The sequence below is a fragment of the Bos grunniens genome, chromosome 8, assembly GCF_055505025.1.
Source record: "Bos grunniens cultivar Pamir isolate PY7600 chromosome 8, Bosgru_T2T1.0, whole genome shotgun sequence".
In the NCBI taxonomy this organism is placed as follows: Eukaryota; Metazoa; Chordata; class Mammalia; order Artiodactyla; family Bovidae; genus Bos; species Bos grunniens.
The window spans coordinates 111,797,176-111,812,451 of NC_141172.1; the positions used below are offsets into that span (position 1 = coordinate 111,797,176).

Genomic DNA, 15,276 nt, shown 5'->3' on the forward strand with positions numbered 1-15,276 from the left:
AAGTCCGTCGGCAGGTTCCCAGATGATTGGACGACTCCCTGACCCTATCCCAGCCTCAGCCGTGGTCCTACCCGCTCCCGGGAGGACAGGAGGAAGGAGGGACGTGGGTCCAGGTGCTTGCGGTGACGGACGAGGTGCCCTGGGCTCGCAGTGCATCCGAAGAATCAGCAGAGGAGGGGCGGGGCTGGGAGGAAACCCAGGTGGAGGTGGGCGGTCGCCGGAGAGGGAGCAGAACGCCAGGCAGAGACAGTGAGGCCCGTGTGGGGCAGGGAAGCGACCATTGTGCCTCCGGTGTAAACACCTTCTCATGCCCTGCCCCCAGGAGGGGCCCATCCGTACAAAACATAAATTTGCGTCATATGTACATACATTCTCATGGTGCCCACCCCCCCCCGCCCCCCACCCCCAGCTCCAGAAGGGACCCCTCCGGTGTGCTTACAAAAAGAGTCAGACGACCGTAAGGTGGTGGGATTTATTCGCCCGGGCCCAGTCAGCGTGTCCTGAGCAGGCAGTGGGCAGCGTGCAAGGGTCCGGTCACTCCACCCCACGAGAGTCCAGGCGAACGTAAGTGCTGTCTGACTCTGGCCCGCGAGCAGCAAACACGCCCCACACAGGGGTGGGGGGCTCCTACTTGCAGAGGAGGACTTGGGATCCACAGGCCGGGCCCTAGGGAGAGAAGCCCTGGTGAGCTTCAGACCAACGGGAAGCCACATGCTGGCCCCTGGAGGCTGGCGAAGGCCCACCGGGGTGCTGCTCCGGGGGTGGCTACAAAGGCCTGTGTGGGCGCCTCGCATCCCCTCCTCGCTCAGGGTGGCGGGTCAGTATTCTTGGTTCCAGGCTTGCAGGCAGGTGCCAAGGCTGATTCCACTCCGCCTCCAAGGATGGGATCGTTTTATCTCTGAACACCACCTAGCCCTGAGTTCCAGGCAGGCCCCGGGGAGTAGCAGTGACTTTTTAAATAGAACACCACTGGGGTCGTTCATGCTTATAAAGTAAAAGTAGTGAAAAGCAAGCTTAGACTGATTCTTTCACACTAATTTTAACTGTTTCCTTTTCTTAAGAAGCGCACTGTAAAAGTCGATGCTTTCTTTCAGCTTCTGGCTCCTCTCCCGGCAGCATCAGCCGGCACTTGAGACAGTAGGTGCTGACGCCTGAGAGGGACCCTTGGGCTGGAAGCCTTTCGTACAAATGAAAGGTATCTCCAGTCCTTTCCCTCCGGGTCACTGATTCCAATGTGCCTCTACATTTTAAAAAGTAGGTTAACACTTTGACAAATTAGCATCTCCCATGAATGCAGTTCGTAGGAGAAGGAACGGGGCAGAGGGAAGGTGCCTGGGGGTGGAGCTGGTGTCAGATAGAAACACAGGAGGGCCAGGCTGATGCGCCCACAGCGCCAGTGCTTCCGATGACTTCCTGGGTCTTGACAGACACCCACGAGGCTGCAAACCTCAGGAAGGCCCTCTGTGAACCCACCTGCTCTGCTAGCCCCGCGGAAGCGTCCTGCGGCAGAGTGCAGACGTCCCGGGGCTTCCCACGGCCCAGCCAGGAAGGTCCCTCTCCCTCTCCCTCCACAGGCAGCAGCGGGGACGTGGGGTCGGCAAGCATCCTGTGGATAAATGTGCCCTCTCAGTGGCTGTCACCTAGAGGGGCCCGCACCGGGCAGCCTCCAAGGGCCACTGCCAGCGGCATCAGCTCGCTCCTCAGACACGGAGACGTGCTTTAGATTCAAGCCAACATCTTGGTTTAGAAAACAAAACTGGAAATTCCGTGGAGCGCGGCTGGAGGCCGATGCCTGGGCCCTGCTGGAGCGTCCAAGGAGACTGCCTCGGGGAGTCTAACCCTTGGGCCCAGGAGAGGCTGCCCCTCCCAGGTCCCCATCCTAGCTTCTCCAGGGTAAGTGGGAAGCATGCGAATTAATGCTTCTTTCCCGCTACAATTGCATTCCAGTAGAAACAGTGCAAAATGCAGCTGCCAGCTGCCTAAGGCACAGGATAAGACTTGTCCTAAACAAAGAAGACTCTGAGAACTTCCACCTCACACCCTGAGACTCAGGGTGGGAAGTTAAATTTGGGACAGATGATGAAACAAGAGCATGTGGGAGGAACTGAGGTGTGCGCCCCACCGTTCCCGTCGTCTGACTGATGACTGACTGGGAAACGTGATCTGGATGAAATTCACCCTGGAAGGGTTGACCTGAGACGTTCAGACCACAGGAGTAAGTAGGCAGAGAAGCTCTCAGGACTGGAGACTGATCAGCAAGATGGATGTGCCCAGACAACTGACCACAAATTAAGCTTTTAGTGCAAAAGTTTCACAGAAAAATATTTATCTTGGTGAATATAATTTCAACGAGATAAACAATGTACACAGTGGTGTTTTTATTGCATGAAGAAAGCTGATCGGACAGCTGGTTTGATGGCATCTCTGGAATCCGTCTTTCAGTGGAAACGTGTCAATACTGGTATATTTCTGGCTGAAATCATGTTAACAGTCATTACCCCAAAATGTACAGGTTTAGATCTAAAATAGCAGGGGAGGGATAAATGGGGTTGGGGCGGGAGAATCAACACGGAATGAAGGTCAAGGCCCCCAGAGCGCCTGAGAGGCGTCCTAAGAGGCGTCTCTCTCGGCCTCTGTCTTCTCTGCGCGCCTCTCCGCCTTTGTTTCTTTCTCTGTCCTCCTCTGTGTCTCTGTCTCTGTTGTCTCGCTCTCTCTGTCTCTCTCCGTTGTCTCTCTGTCTCTGTCTCTGTCTCTCTCTGTTGTCTCTGTCTCTCTGTCTCTCTCCGTGGTCCCTCTCTATCTCTCTCTATCTCTCTCTGTCTCTCTCTGTCTTTATGTCTCTCTCTCTGTCTCTGTGTCTTTCTCTCTGTGTCTCTGTCTCTCTCCATTGTCTCTGTCTCTCTCTCCGTGGTCCCTCTCTGTCTTTCTATCTCTGTCTCTGTCTCTTCTCTGTCTTTATGTCTCTCTGTCTCTCTCCGTTGTCTCTCTATCTTGTCTCTGTCTCTCTCTGTTGTCTCTGTCTCTCTGTCTCTCTCCGTGGTCCCTCTCTATCTCTCTCTATCTCTCTCTGTCTCTCTCTGTCTTTATGTCTCTCTCTCTGTCTCTGTCTCCCTCCGTTGTCTCTCTCTCTCTGTCTCTGTGTCTTTCTCTCTGTGTCTCTGTCTCTCTCCGTTGTCTCTCTATCTCGTCTCTGTCTCTCTCTGTTGTCTCTGTCTCTCTGTCTCTCTCCGTGGTCCCTCTCTATCTCTCTCTGTCTCTCTCTGTCTTTATGTCTCTCTCTGTCTCTGTGTCTTTCTCTGTGTCTCTGTCTCTCTCCATTGTCTCTGTCTCTCTCTCCGTGGTCCCTCTCTGTCTTTCTATCTCTCTCTGTCTCTGTCTCTTCTCTGTCTTTATGTCTCTCTGTCTCTCTCCGTTGTCTCTCTATCTCTGTCTCTGTCTCTCTCTGTTGTCTCTGTCTCTCTCTGTCTCTCTCCGTGGTCCCTCTCTGTCTCTCTCTCTCTGTCTCTATGTCTCTCTCTCCGTTGTCTCTCTATCTCTGTCTCTTTCTCTGTCTCTGTCTCTCTCCGTGGTCTCTATCTCTCTCTATCGCTCTCTGTCTTTATGTCTCTCTCTCTGTCTCTCTCCGTTGTCTCTCTCTATCTCTCTCTGTCTCTATGTCTCTCTCTCCGTTGTCTCTCTATCTCTGTCTCTTTCTCTGTCTCTGTCTCTCTCCGTGGTCTCTATCTCTCTCTATCGCTCTCTGTCTTTATGTCTCTCTCTCTGTCTCTCTCCGTTGTCTCTCTCTATCTCTCTCTGTCTCTATGTCTCTCTCTCCGTTGTCTCTCTATCTCTGTCTCTTTCTCTGTCTATCTCTCTCTGTCTCTCTCTGTCTTTATGTCTCTCTCTGTCTCTGTCTCCCTCCATTGTCTCTCTCTCTCTGTCTCTGTGTCTTTCTCTCTGTGTCTCTGTCTCTCTCCGTTGTCTGTCTCTTTCTCTGTCTTTGTGTCTCTGTCTCCCTCTGTCTCTCTCCGTGGTCCCTCTCTGTCTATGTCTCTCTGTCTCTGTCTCTCTCTGTCTTTATGTCTCTCTCTCTGTCTCTCTCCGTTGTCTCTCTGTCTCTGTCTCCCTGTCTGTCTCCCTGTCTCTCCCATCAGCCCCCTCCCTTCCACTGGGCTGGAACCATCAGGGCTGCAGCGTGCAGATGCACAGGGGCTCAGAGGAGCCTCTGGGAGGAGGGGCTGTGGTTTAGGCTCCTTGCCTCAGAACTCTGAGGATGCAGTGTCCAGGGCCCCGCGGGGACTCGGGGGCTCACGCAGAGGCCCACGTGGTCCCATAAAGAACTCCTGCCCCTCCCCTCTCTGCCAGCAGTCTCCCTCCCCCCATGGGCTGACAGGTGGCTCAGGTAAGAGACACCTGGAAACCAAAGTCGTGTCTGCAGGGGCTTCTCCAGGCTCCAGAGTCTGCAGTCACGTGTGGCAGGCACTTCCCTCCCAGAGGCCCTCAGGAAGGTGCTCATTTATATTGAAGAGAACAGCTATTTCTCCCGAGTCATGGGGGGAGGCACAGCATTCTTCATAACAATAAGGTGACTGACGTTGGACTGCAAGCTCTGCAAACGCAAAACTGCACCCGGATGCTACGCTATGGTAACACCAGCTTCACAGTGGGAGCATTTAGGAGGTGGCTACAGAGCCAGCTGACTGGGGCTGCTTGCCTAAGCCCGTCCCATTTTTATTGCTTAACTGATTTCTTGGTATCCAAGGGTTTTAAGAACTGGTAATAGCTAAGCTTTCAGGACCAGGGGATTGTGAAAACACAGGGGCCATTCCCTGACACCACACCCCTCTAAGACTCCTGGTCTGCAGTCAGGGTATCATCTACCGGGGTGCAGGAGGCTGAGCTCCCGGGAAGACAGGCGCCCAGCACAGGCCACCGGGAGCAGAGGGTCAGCGTGATGTGTGGACATGGGCTGGGTGCTGCACCCAAGTCTTAGAAGCAGGACTCCTGCAGCCAGCAGGGGAGAGCTGGCCCCAGGCTGATCTGAAAGTCTGCTCTTGAGGGAAGGGAGAGGAATGAAGAATAAGGTTTTACTCAGGAAAGACCTCTCTTCTCTGAGAAACCTTCGTAAGAACAAGAACCTTCGTCATTCAGCACAATGGCTTAATCGGACCAGCGATCCGGTATCACCGAGCCTCCATCCAGACGGCGGACACCCTCTGCCGTGTAGGGTTGCTCACCCTCAGTATTTGGGGCTAAAGGCAAGTCAGGAAGCAAATGGCTCTAGACACAGACGGGCGCCAATGGAGACAGTCAGCGATCGCCACCAGCTTCAGATCAGCCGGGCCCAAGGTGGGGAGCCGCTGTGAAGTGGGGACTTACCACCTGCAAACCACCGTCCAGGTGAGACCGGCCAGACTGCAGACGAGCACGGCACCCAGCACCAGCGAGACCACAGATGCCCGCGGGAGCCTCCCGGAGTCTGGAACAAGGGCGGAGCCTGTCGGTGAGCCTGCCCGCCCGACCCCAGCCCCAGCCCGGGTGCCCCAACCCTGGGAGCCCAGCAAGCTCTGTCCCGCTGGCCGTCCATTCCCGGCTGGCCTCTGCTGTTCTTGGAGCTGAGCTCTGCTCCTCCCGCGGGAGTTTACTGAGATGTCTTGCCCTGGTAACAGGTGCTGGTACAGGAGCTGGAAGCCAAGTCAAGGTTCCAGACCTACAGCTGTGAGGCTGTGTGACCACCAGCAAGCTGCTTACCCTCTCTGTTGTGCACACGGGGCTCAAATCCCATGCTTCCCCCTCAGAGATAGTTCGGGGGGGCTGAAACTGAGCATCTGCAACAGGGTCTGCACCGCTCCCCCCAGGGTTCACGGCCTCCTGTGTCTCAGGCACAAACCCGCCGGCCCTGATCCCACCCAGCGTCAGAGAATGTGGGTGTGGGGAAAGCGAGGCCACACGATGACCTGCAGTCACCCTGAGTGGGGGCACAGACACCCCCGGCTGGCACAGAGGCCGTGGTCTCACCCCAAGTGTGGGCACAGATACCCCCTGGCGGGCAGACATCCCCTGGCTGGCACAGACATCCCCGGCGGGCATAGAGGCCGTGGTCTCACCCCAAGTGCAGGCACAGACACCCCCGGCTGGCACAGAGGCCATGGTCTCACCCCGAGTGCGGGCACAGACACCCCCCAGCGGGCAGACATCCCCTGGCTGGCACAGACACCCCCGGCTGGCACAGAGGCCATGGTCTCACCCCGAGTGCGGGCACAGACACCCCCCAGCAGGCAGACATCCCCTGGCTGGCACAGACACCCCCGGCGGGCACAGAGGCCGTGGTCTCACCCACACAGGTCCTGCCGTCCTCGCCGGGCACGTGGGGGTCACTGCACTCACACTGGAAGCTGCCCTTGGTATTCTTGCACCGCGCAGACGCGTGGCAGGGGGGGTCCACTTCATCCTCACACTCATTGATGTCTGCACACACGATGGGCGGTCAGTGCCCAGCCTCCGCACCCCTCCCCAGGAGGCCAGCCCCTCCCCAGTCCTGTCTCTAGTCCGGAGCAGGGGGATGTCACCCCAGGCCGGGGCCACACCTCCCGGCTCCTGCCCTTTGAAGGAGAACACCCCCTGAGCCCTCCCGAGGCCATGTGCCCGTCAGCCCCTCAGGACTCAGCTCGGCCCGTGGCCGCCTTCTGCCCCACTGGCCTGACCACTTCTCCCACCCCATCTATGGTGGCCACAAGGTCTGTGATCCCTCAGTTGGCCTGGGACGGGCCCCTGGGACATGGCCTGGAGGCACAGGTCATGCAGGCCGCTGGGCCTTGCTCAGACGTGGAGACTCGGCCTCCCTGGGAGACAGTGGCGCCGTCCGAGTCAGCCCGCCCTGAGCTACAGCGTCCAGCCCGACGGTCCACACTGGGCCTCCACCACCGAGGAAACGTCGGGCGTGCAGCGGGAGCCGAGACCTGCCCCCCAGGCTTGAGCTGAGCCCCCAAAACGGGGAACGTGTGCAGCCCCTGTGGTCTCCCACCTGAACCCACGACTACGCTAAGTCTTCAGGCTCCTGTGTCTAAATAACTAGCCCTCTATTCGGGCCGATTCCAGGAGACTTGGGCTGGGGCAGGCGTCCAGAGATTCGACATGTCCCACACACGTATTGCATGACCGCACACCACCCCGGGAGTGATGGAGAGCTGGTTAACAGAGAGCTGGTTAACGTGGCATCAGATGCGTCCAGGCGTCGCCGCGTTAGGCCCAGCTGGGTTCCCGGGGAGCCACGCTCTGAAGGAAACGGGAAGGAGGCCTCGCCCGCCCATGGCTGAGCCCTCACCTGACGGGGTGCCCATCCCGGCCGTGCCCACGTCCTCCGGGGCAGATCTGAAGAGGCAGATCTGAGGCAGAAGAGGCATGAAGAGGCAGAAATGCCTTCACCCCCTCGGTTTCCAGTCAGCTCCCTGTGCCGTCGGTCCATCTGCAGCTTGAACCTGGACGTCGCCCAGAGCCCCTATCTTGCTGCCTGGTCGTCCTTCTGGCACCTGGAGGGAGCGTCCGCACCTTCCCTGCGGCAGCCCCCGCCTCCCCCAGGTCCCCTCTCCACGACTCAGAGTCTAGAGGCCGGGGCCCTTCTGGGACAACACTTTTAGAGTCCCCAGAATTGGAATGAAAATCTTGTATTGTGATGACCTATACACAACAGGAAAGTTACCATCTTCCCTGTTTTTCAGGGCACATTCTGGTCGAATTAGGTACTTTCACAGGCCATCAACTAGGACCCTGCTCCATCTCCGGACGGTTTCCTCTTCCCAGACCGAAACCGTAGAACTGAGCAACCTGGGTCTTGCTTCGATTCCCTGTACACCGGCCCGATTCTTGCCTGAGTCCACTTCCCACCGCTCTGAGGTCCTGCTAACACGGCTGACGTGGGGGTGCTTCTCCCGGCCCCGCAGGCGTCCTGCTTCTGCTCTGTGGTCTCTGCTCTGGGTGCCTCCAGGAGCAGGAATGCTGGGCCCCCACAGGCAGGAGACTGAGGTCTCGCCGGGAAACGGCGACCTCCAGTGGGGACTCTGCATCCGTGATGCCTCCATGGAAACACTTCTGCTTCACTGCAGGAATGGCTCTGCCAGCTCCGTCCCACGAGCCTCCCTGGGGTTCCAGCCTCTGCTGCCGGCTCTGTCCTTCGCCGGTCATTCACCTGTCGGCAACTGTGAGGTGGCTCCTGGGGCTTCCTTTCTAGAAAGATGACTTAGGGATGGGGGCCACTGGGAGGGCATCCTTTATCCAGGCAAACAGTCCCTGGAAGGCAGTGATGCCCACAGGCACTTCTGGGGGAGGGGGGTTATGTGTGTATGCATTGGGGGTTTCCTTTTAGTTCTTTTCTTAAGTTGAAGTATAGCTGCTGTACAATATTATGTAACTTATTTTACATTATAATATTATATGTTACATTATACAAGTTATAATGGGTTGGTGCTAGTGGTAAAGAACCCGCCTGCCAATGCAGGACATGCAAGAGACACAGGTTCCAACCCCTGGGTCAGGAAGATCCCCTGGAGGAGGCCGTGGCAACCTGCTCCAGTGTTCTTGCCTGGAGAATCCCATGGACAGAGGAGACGGGAGGGCTACAGTCCATGGAGTCACAAAGGGTCAGACACGACTGGAGTGGCTTAGCACGCATCCATGCACACAAATTATATTACATAATTTATATTATGTTCAGTTCAGTTCAGTTGCTCAGTCGTGTAAGACTGTTTGTGACCCCATGGACCGCACCGCACCAGGCTTCCCTGTCCATCACAAACTGCCGGATTTACTCAAACTCAGCTTGTCCATTGAGTCGGTGATGCCATCCAACCATGTCATCCTCTGTCATCTCCTCCTCCTGCCCTCAATCTTTCCCAGAATCAGGGTCTTTTCAAAGAAGTCACCTCTTCACATCAGGTGGCCAAAGGATTGGAGTTTCAGCTTCAACATCAGTCCTTCCAATGAATATTCAAGACTGATTTCCTTTAGGATGAACTTGTTGGATCTCCTTGCAGTCCAAGGGACTCTCAAGAGTCTTCTCCAACACCACAGTTCAAAAACATCAATTCTTCGACACTCAACTTTCTTTATAGTCCAACTCTCACATCCCTACATGACCACTGGAAAAACCATAGCCTTGACTAGATGGACCTTTGTTGGCAAAGTAACGTCTTTGCTTTTTAATATGCTATCTAGGTTGGTCATAACTTTCCTTCCAAGGAGTAAGCGTCTTTTAATTTCATGGCTGCAGTCACCATCCGCAGTGATTTTGGAGCCCAAAAAATAAAGTCAACTACTGTTTCCACTGTTTCTCCATCTATTTCCCATGAAGTGATGGGACCGGATGCCGTGATCTTAGTTTTCTGAATGTTTAGTTTTAAGCCAACTTATTGGCTTAAACTCACTCTCCTCTTTCACTTTCATCAAGAGGCTTTTTAGTTCCTCTTCACTTTCTGCCATAAGGGTGGTGTCATCTGCATATCTGAAGTTATTGATATTTCTCCCGGCAATCTTAATTCCAGCTTGTGCTTCATCCAGGCCAGCATTTCTCATGATGTACTCTGCATATAAGTTAAATACGCAGGTGACAATATACAGCCTTGACGTACTCCTTTTCCTATTTGGAACCAGTCTGTTGTTCCATGTCCAGTTCTAACTGTTGCTTCCTGACCTACATACAGGTTTTTCAAGAGGCAGGTCAGATGGTTTGGTATTCCCATCTCTTTCAGAATTTTCCACAGTTTATTGTGATCCACACAGTCAAAGGCTTTGGCGTAGTCAGTAAAGCAGAAATAAATGTTTTTCTGGAACTCTGTTGTTTTTTCGATGATCCAGTGGATGTTGGCAATTTGATCTCTGGTTCCTCTGCCTTTTCTAAAACCAGCTTGAACATCTGGAAGTTCACGGTTCACGTGCTGCTGAAGCCTGGCTTGGAGAATTTTGAGCATTACTTTACTAGCCTGTGAGATAAGTGCAATTGTGCAGTAGTTTGAGCATTCTTTGGCATTGCCTTTCTTGGGATTGGAATGAAAACCAACATTTTCCAGTCCTGTGGCCACTGCTGAGTTTTCCAAATTTGCTGGCATCTTGACTGCAGCACTTTCACAGCATCATCTTTCAGTATTTGGAATAGCTCAACTGGAATTCCATCACCTCCACTAGCTTTGTTCGTGTGATGCTTTCTAAGGCCCACTTGACTTCACATTCCAGGATGTCTGACTCTAGGTGAATGATCACACCATCGTGATTATCTGGGTCGTGAAGATCTTTTTTGTACAGTTCTTCTGTGTATTCCTGCCACCTCTTTTTAATATCTTCTGCTTCTGTTAGGTCCATACCATTTCTGTCCTTTATCGAGCCCATCTTTGCATGAAATGTTGCCTTGGTATCTCTAATTTTCTTGAAGAAATCTCTAGCCTTTCCCATTCTATTGTTTTCCTGTATTTCTTTGCACTGTTCCCTGAGGAAGGCTTTCTTATCTCCCATCAGATAAGAAGGAACTCTGCAGTCAAATGGGTATATCTTTCCTTTTCTTTTTTGCTTTCACTTCTCTTCTTTTCACAGTTATTTGTAAGGCCTCCTCAGACAGCCATTTTGCTTTTTTGCATTTCTTTTCCGTGGGGATGGTCTTGCTCCTTGTCTCCTGTACAATGTTTGAACCTCCGTCCATAGTTCTTCAGGCACTCTGTCTATCAGATCTAGTCCCTTAAATCTATTTCTCACTTCCACTGTATAATCGTAAGGGATTTGATTTAGGTCACACCTGAATGATCTAGTGGTTTTCCCTACTTTCTTCAATTTAAGTCTGAATTTGGCAATAAGGAGTTCATGATCTGAGCCACAGTCAGCTCCTGGTCTTGTTTTTGCTGACTGTATAGAGCTTCTCCATCTTTGGCTGCAAAGAATAGAATCAATCTGATTTCAGTATTGACCATCTGGTGATGTCCATGTGTAGAGTCTTCTCTTGTGTTGTTGGAAGAGGGTGTTTGCTATGACCAGTGCGTTCTCTTGGCAAAACTCTGTTAGCCTTTGCCCTGCTTAATTCTGTACTCCAAGGCCAAGTTTGCCTGTTACTCCAGGTATCTCTTGACTTCCCACTTTTGCATCCCAGGCCCCTATAATGAAGAAGACATCTTTTTTGGGTGTTAGTTCTAAAAGGTCTTATAGGTCTTCATAGAACCATTCTACTTCAGCTTCTTCAGCATTACTGGTTGGGGCATAGACTTGGATTACTGTGATATTGAATGGTTTGCCTTGGAAACGAACAGAGATCATTCTGTCGTTTTTGAGATTGCATCCAAATACTGCATTTTGGACTCTTGTTGACCATGAAGGCTACTCCATTTCTTCTAAGGGATTCCTGCCCACAGTAGTAGATATAATGGTCATCTGAGTTAAATTCACCCATTCCAGTCCATTTTAGTTCGCTGATTCCTACAATATTGACATTCACTCTTGCCATCTCCTGTTTGACCACTTCGAATTTGCCTTGATTCATGGACCTGACATTCCAGGTTCCTATGCAGTATTGCTCTTTACAGCATCGGACCTTGCTTCCATCACCAGTCACATCCACAACTGGGTGTTATTTTTGCTTTGGCTCCATCTCTTCATTCTTTCTGGAATTATTTCTCCACATCTCCAGTAGCATATCGGTCACCTACCAACCTGGCTCTCCCATCAGGAAGCTTCCATAAGCCTCTTATCCTTCTCCATCAGACGGCAGACAGACTGAAAACCACAATCACAGAAAACTAACCAATCTAATCACGTGGACCACAGCCTTGTCTAACTCAATGAAACTGTGAGCCATGCCGTGTAGGGCCACCCAAGACGGACAGGTCTTGGTGGAGAGTTCTGACAAAACGTGGTCCACTGGAGAAGGGAATGGCAAACCACTTCAGTATTCCTGCTTTGAGAACCCCATGAACAGTATGAACAGTATATTATGTTACATTATAATATTATACAAGTTATCCTTAATTTGAAAAATGCAGACGCGGGGTCGAGTCTTGCAGAGACACACCCGTTGAGCCACTGACCTCGACAGACCGGGGGCTGGGAGTCCCAGCCGCGTCGGGTGCAGGTGACCTGCTCGGGCCCTTGGAGTTGGAATCCGTGATGACAGGAGAACACCAGCACCCGCCGCCCAGAGTCGTCGCAGAGCAGGAAGCCCCCGTTCTCCACTTTGTCCGGGAAGCCACAGGCGTCGTCTGGGCGAGGTCGGCCGAGGACCACAGTCAGCGCAGCAGGCCTTCCAGTCCCTCCTCTGCAGCTGCACCCCCCAGCCTCCCAGGAGGGTCAGGTCCCCAGTCTCCTCCCTCCAGGCAGGACGCAGCTCCAGCTCTGGCCCTCCCGCTGCCCCCTGCCCCGGTCAGGCCTCTAACTCCTCCCCTCCTATCAGCCTTGCCCAGGCTTCCCGCCCATCCCCTGGAATCCCATTAATCAGAGGCGACCACAGTCCACACCGCACATGGCGGGGACGGGTCTCAGCCATCTGACCACCCTCCCGAGCCTGGGAGTCGCAATGGCTCCTGGGCAGGCATAGGCTGTAGCCCAGGGAGCAGCTGAGCAGGCGGACGCCCCCAGACAATCCTCCCCTCCCCTCCCCTCCGAAACACGGGGCTTCCGCCCCCAGATCCCGACCTTGACCCTCAAAGAGAAGCTCGCGGTTCGGGTACCTGGAGGAGGGGCCTCCCGCCAGGCGCGCAGGTCCATGCCCGGGATGCGGTCACATGACTCGAAGTCCTGGGGCCACTGCCCCACCCGGAAGGCGTCGCGGGGCACGCGGGTGAGGCCCGTGTTGTCGCAGATGACGCGGGACAGCGAGTGCCGGCCCAGCTCGCGCCGCTGGGCCTCCGTGAACACCGCGCGGTGCTCCCACCAGAACCTGAGGGGACATGCATGAGGATATTCCTGTGAGAGCCCAGGCCGGGCCCGCGACCACGCCTGCCCACCCCGGTGCCCACACTGCCCCCACCGCGGGACACCGCGCCGGGCCGTCCGGGGTCTCGGGAGCAGGGCCGCCCCCACCAGGTGATTGACAGTGATGCAGAGGGGGGCCACAGCCTCAGGAGGGCCTGCGGCCTCAGGAGGGCCTGCAGCCTCAGGAGGGCCTGCGGCCTCAGGAGGGGCCCCAGCCTCAGGAGAGCCTGCGGCCTCAGGAGGGGCTCCAGCTCTGAGGGGGCTCCAGCCTCAAGAGGGGCTGCACCCTCAGGACGGGCTGCGGCCTCAGGAGGGCCTCCAGCTCTGAGGAGGCTCCAGCCTCAGGAGGGGCTGCACCCTCAGGACGGGCTGCAGCCTCAGGAGGGCCTGCGGCCTCAGGAGGGGCTCCGGCCTCAGGAGGCGGCTCCAGCCTCTGGAGGGGCTCCGGCCTCAGGAGGGCCTGCAGCATCAGGAGGGGCTGCAACCTCAGGAGGGGCCCCAGCCTCAGGAGAGCCTGCGGCCTCAGGAGGGGCTCCGGCCTCAGGAGGGCCTGCAGCATCAGGAGGGGCTCCAGCCTCAGGAGAGGCTTCAGCCTCAGGAGGGGCTCCGGCCTCAGGAGGGGCTCTAGCCTCAGGAGGGGGCTCCAGCCTCTGGAGGGGCTCCGGCCTCAGGAGGGCCTGCAGCCTCAGGAGGGGCTCCAGCCTCAGGAGAGGCTCCAGCTTCAGGAGAGGGGGGGGTGTTCCAGCCTCAGGAGGGGCTCCAGCCTCAGGAGGGGCTCTAGCTTCAGGAGGGCCTACCCTGGAGGCCCTTCCCCGGGGCCCTCCTCCGGCCCGATGGACGGATCGCAGGGCAATTCCAGTGCTGCAGACAGGCTCCCTTCCTCGCCAGACGCTGCATAGCCATCAGAGCCCAGAGTGGACCTAAGCCCCAGAGAGATCCCCTCTCCCCGTCACATGAAACCCCACCTTTTGAGGAGAGCCCTCTGCACCGCCCACCCTAGCCCCTCAGAGGGAGCTGATTGGGGCCCCTACCGGTCGCCATCCCTCAAGGCCTTCATCTGCTTTCCCACGAGGCAGGCGAACAGCGGACCAGTCCTCGCCCCTGGGAGGAAGCTCTCCGCCAGGCCACCCAGCCACACGTCGATGTTGTCGGGATGCCCGTACAGGTCCAGGATTCTGTCGGCCATGCTCCCGTTGGCGGTGGCCGCGCCCAGGTCGGCCCGGGTCTCCAGTCTGGACAAGCCACAGAACTGCCGCCACTCATTGTACCCTGGGGGAGAGGGCCAAGACTGCCTGTCCCCGGGGTCCGGATGCCCCCCGCCCGCCTGCCAGCTGGGGCTGTGGCCACAGGGTCCCAGTGACAGCGGCCCCTGGAGGCCCCATGCCCAGCAAACCTGGCGCTGGACGGCTAGCCTGGGCGGTGGGGGCTCTCGCAGCCTGACCACAGACCAGCGGGGAGTCCTGCCCTGCTGCTCGCTGCTGGCCTGGGCGGTCCCCCCAGGAGGGCTCAGTCTTGGCCCAGCGCCGCGGCTGGGATCGGCTCTGGGACACGCATTCTGGGCAGCGGGTATCCCTGCTGTCTGTCACGGATGCCTGGCAGACTCCTGTCTCCTCACCTGTCTCCCTCCCCGGGCACTCAGCGCTGTGGTGTCTTTATCACAGAGTCTATGCCCGACGAGAAGGTCCTCACTCTCCCCAGCAACCGGGAGACTGGACCAGCGACAGCCTGGAGGCAGTGGGGTAGTGCCCACTGGCCCCATGGATGGTCAGAGAGGATCGGGGGGAGGTGGACACTGCATCCTGGGGCCCGACATGCTGCTGTGTGTCCGGGAAACAGCCTCGCTTCCCCGACTCACTCCTGCTGGACACCTGGGCCCCCTCCCCGGGCGGGGGCTCAGGACATCGGCTGCTCAGGGTCTGAGAAAAGCTGAACGGCCTTCAGTCTCACAGCTGATGTGCCTTACAAGCCGCTTCCTGGATGCGGGCAAAGCCGCAGGTTCGGCTCTCTGCACGCGGAGGCCCACCTGGCAGGCCGTGGTCCCGGCCCCGCTGCAGGTTGATGGATGCCAGGTCCAGGGTCCCTGCGTCCGACAGCACGAAGAGCCTCTCCGTCAGCTCCTCGTTCAGCAGCTGGTCCTGCACCTGCAGCTTGGCCGGTCTCGCCAGCAGACCCCGCATGACGGGGTCCACCCCGCCTGGAGGAGGCAGAGAAGAAAGGTGCGCCCTCAGCTGAGTCCGGGAAACAGAACCAGGCCTCGATGGCGAACTAGGCTGCTTCTGAACAAACGTCTCTCATGAGCTCAGGAACTCCACCGCCCCCAGGGATCCCCAAGTCTCCCGGCCCTTAGGGTGCCGCCTG

The 15,276-nt window shown here is 56.3% G+C and overlaps 1 protein-coding gene across 1 annotated transcript in view; it reads right to left on the bottom strand.

Moving 5' to 3' along the window:
* Positions 1–458: 458 nt before the first annotated feature.
* The window catches only part of TPO (thyroid peroxidase), a 35,436-nt gene continuing 20,618 nt past the window's right edge, over positions 459–15,276 (bottom strand). The window contains exons 10-17 of the mRNA XM_086414087.1: positions 14,942–15,112; positions 13,950–14,187; positions 12,675–12,883; positions 12,036–12,206; positions 6,316–6,447; positions 5,359–5,458; positions 1,474–1,606; positions 459–666 (exon numbers count right to left, since the gene is read on the bottom strand). Of these exons, the coding sequence (XP_086270213.1) occupies positions 628–666; positions 1,474–1,606; positions 5,359–5,458; positions 6,316–6,447; positions 12,036–12,206; positions 12,675–12,883; positions 13,950–14,187; positions 14,942–15,112 (1,193 nt within the window). The 3' untranslated portion in view covers positions 459–627. The remainder of the gene's footprint in view (positions 667–1,473; positions 1,607–5,358; positions 5,459–6,315; positions 6,448–12,035; positions 12,207–12,674; positions 12,884–13,949; positions 14,188–14,941; positions 15,113–15,276) is intronic.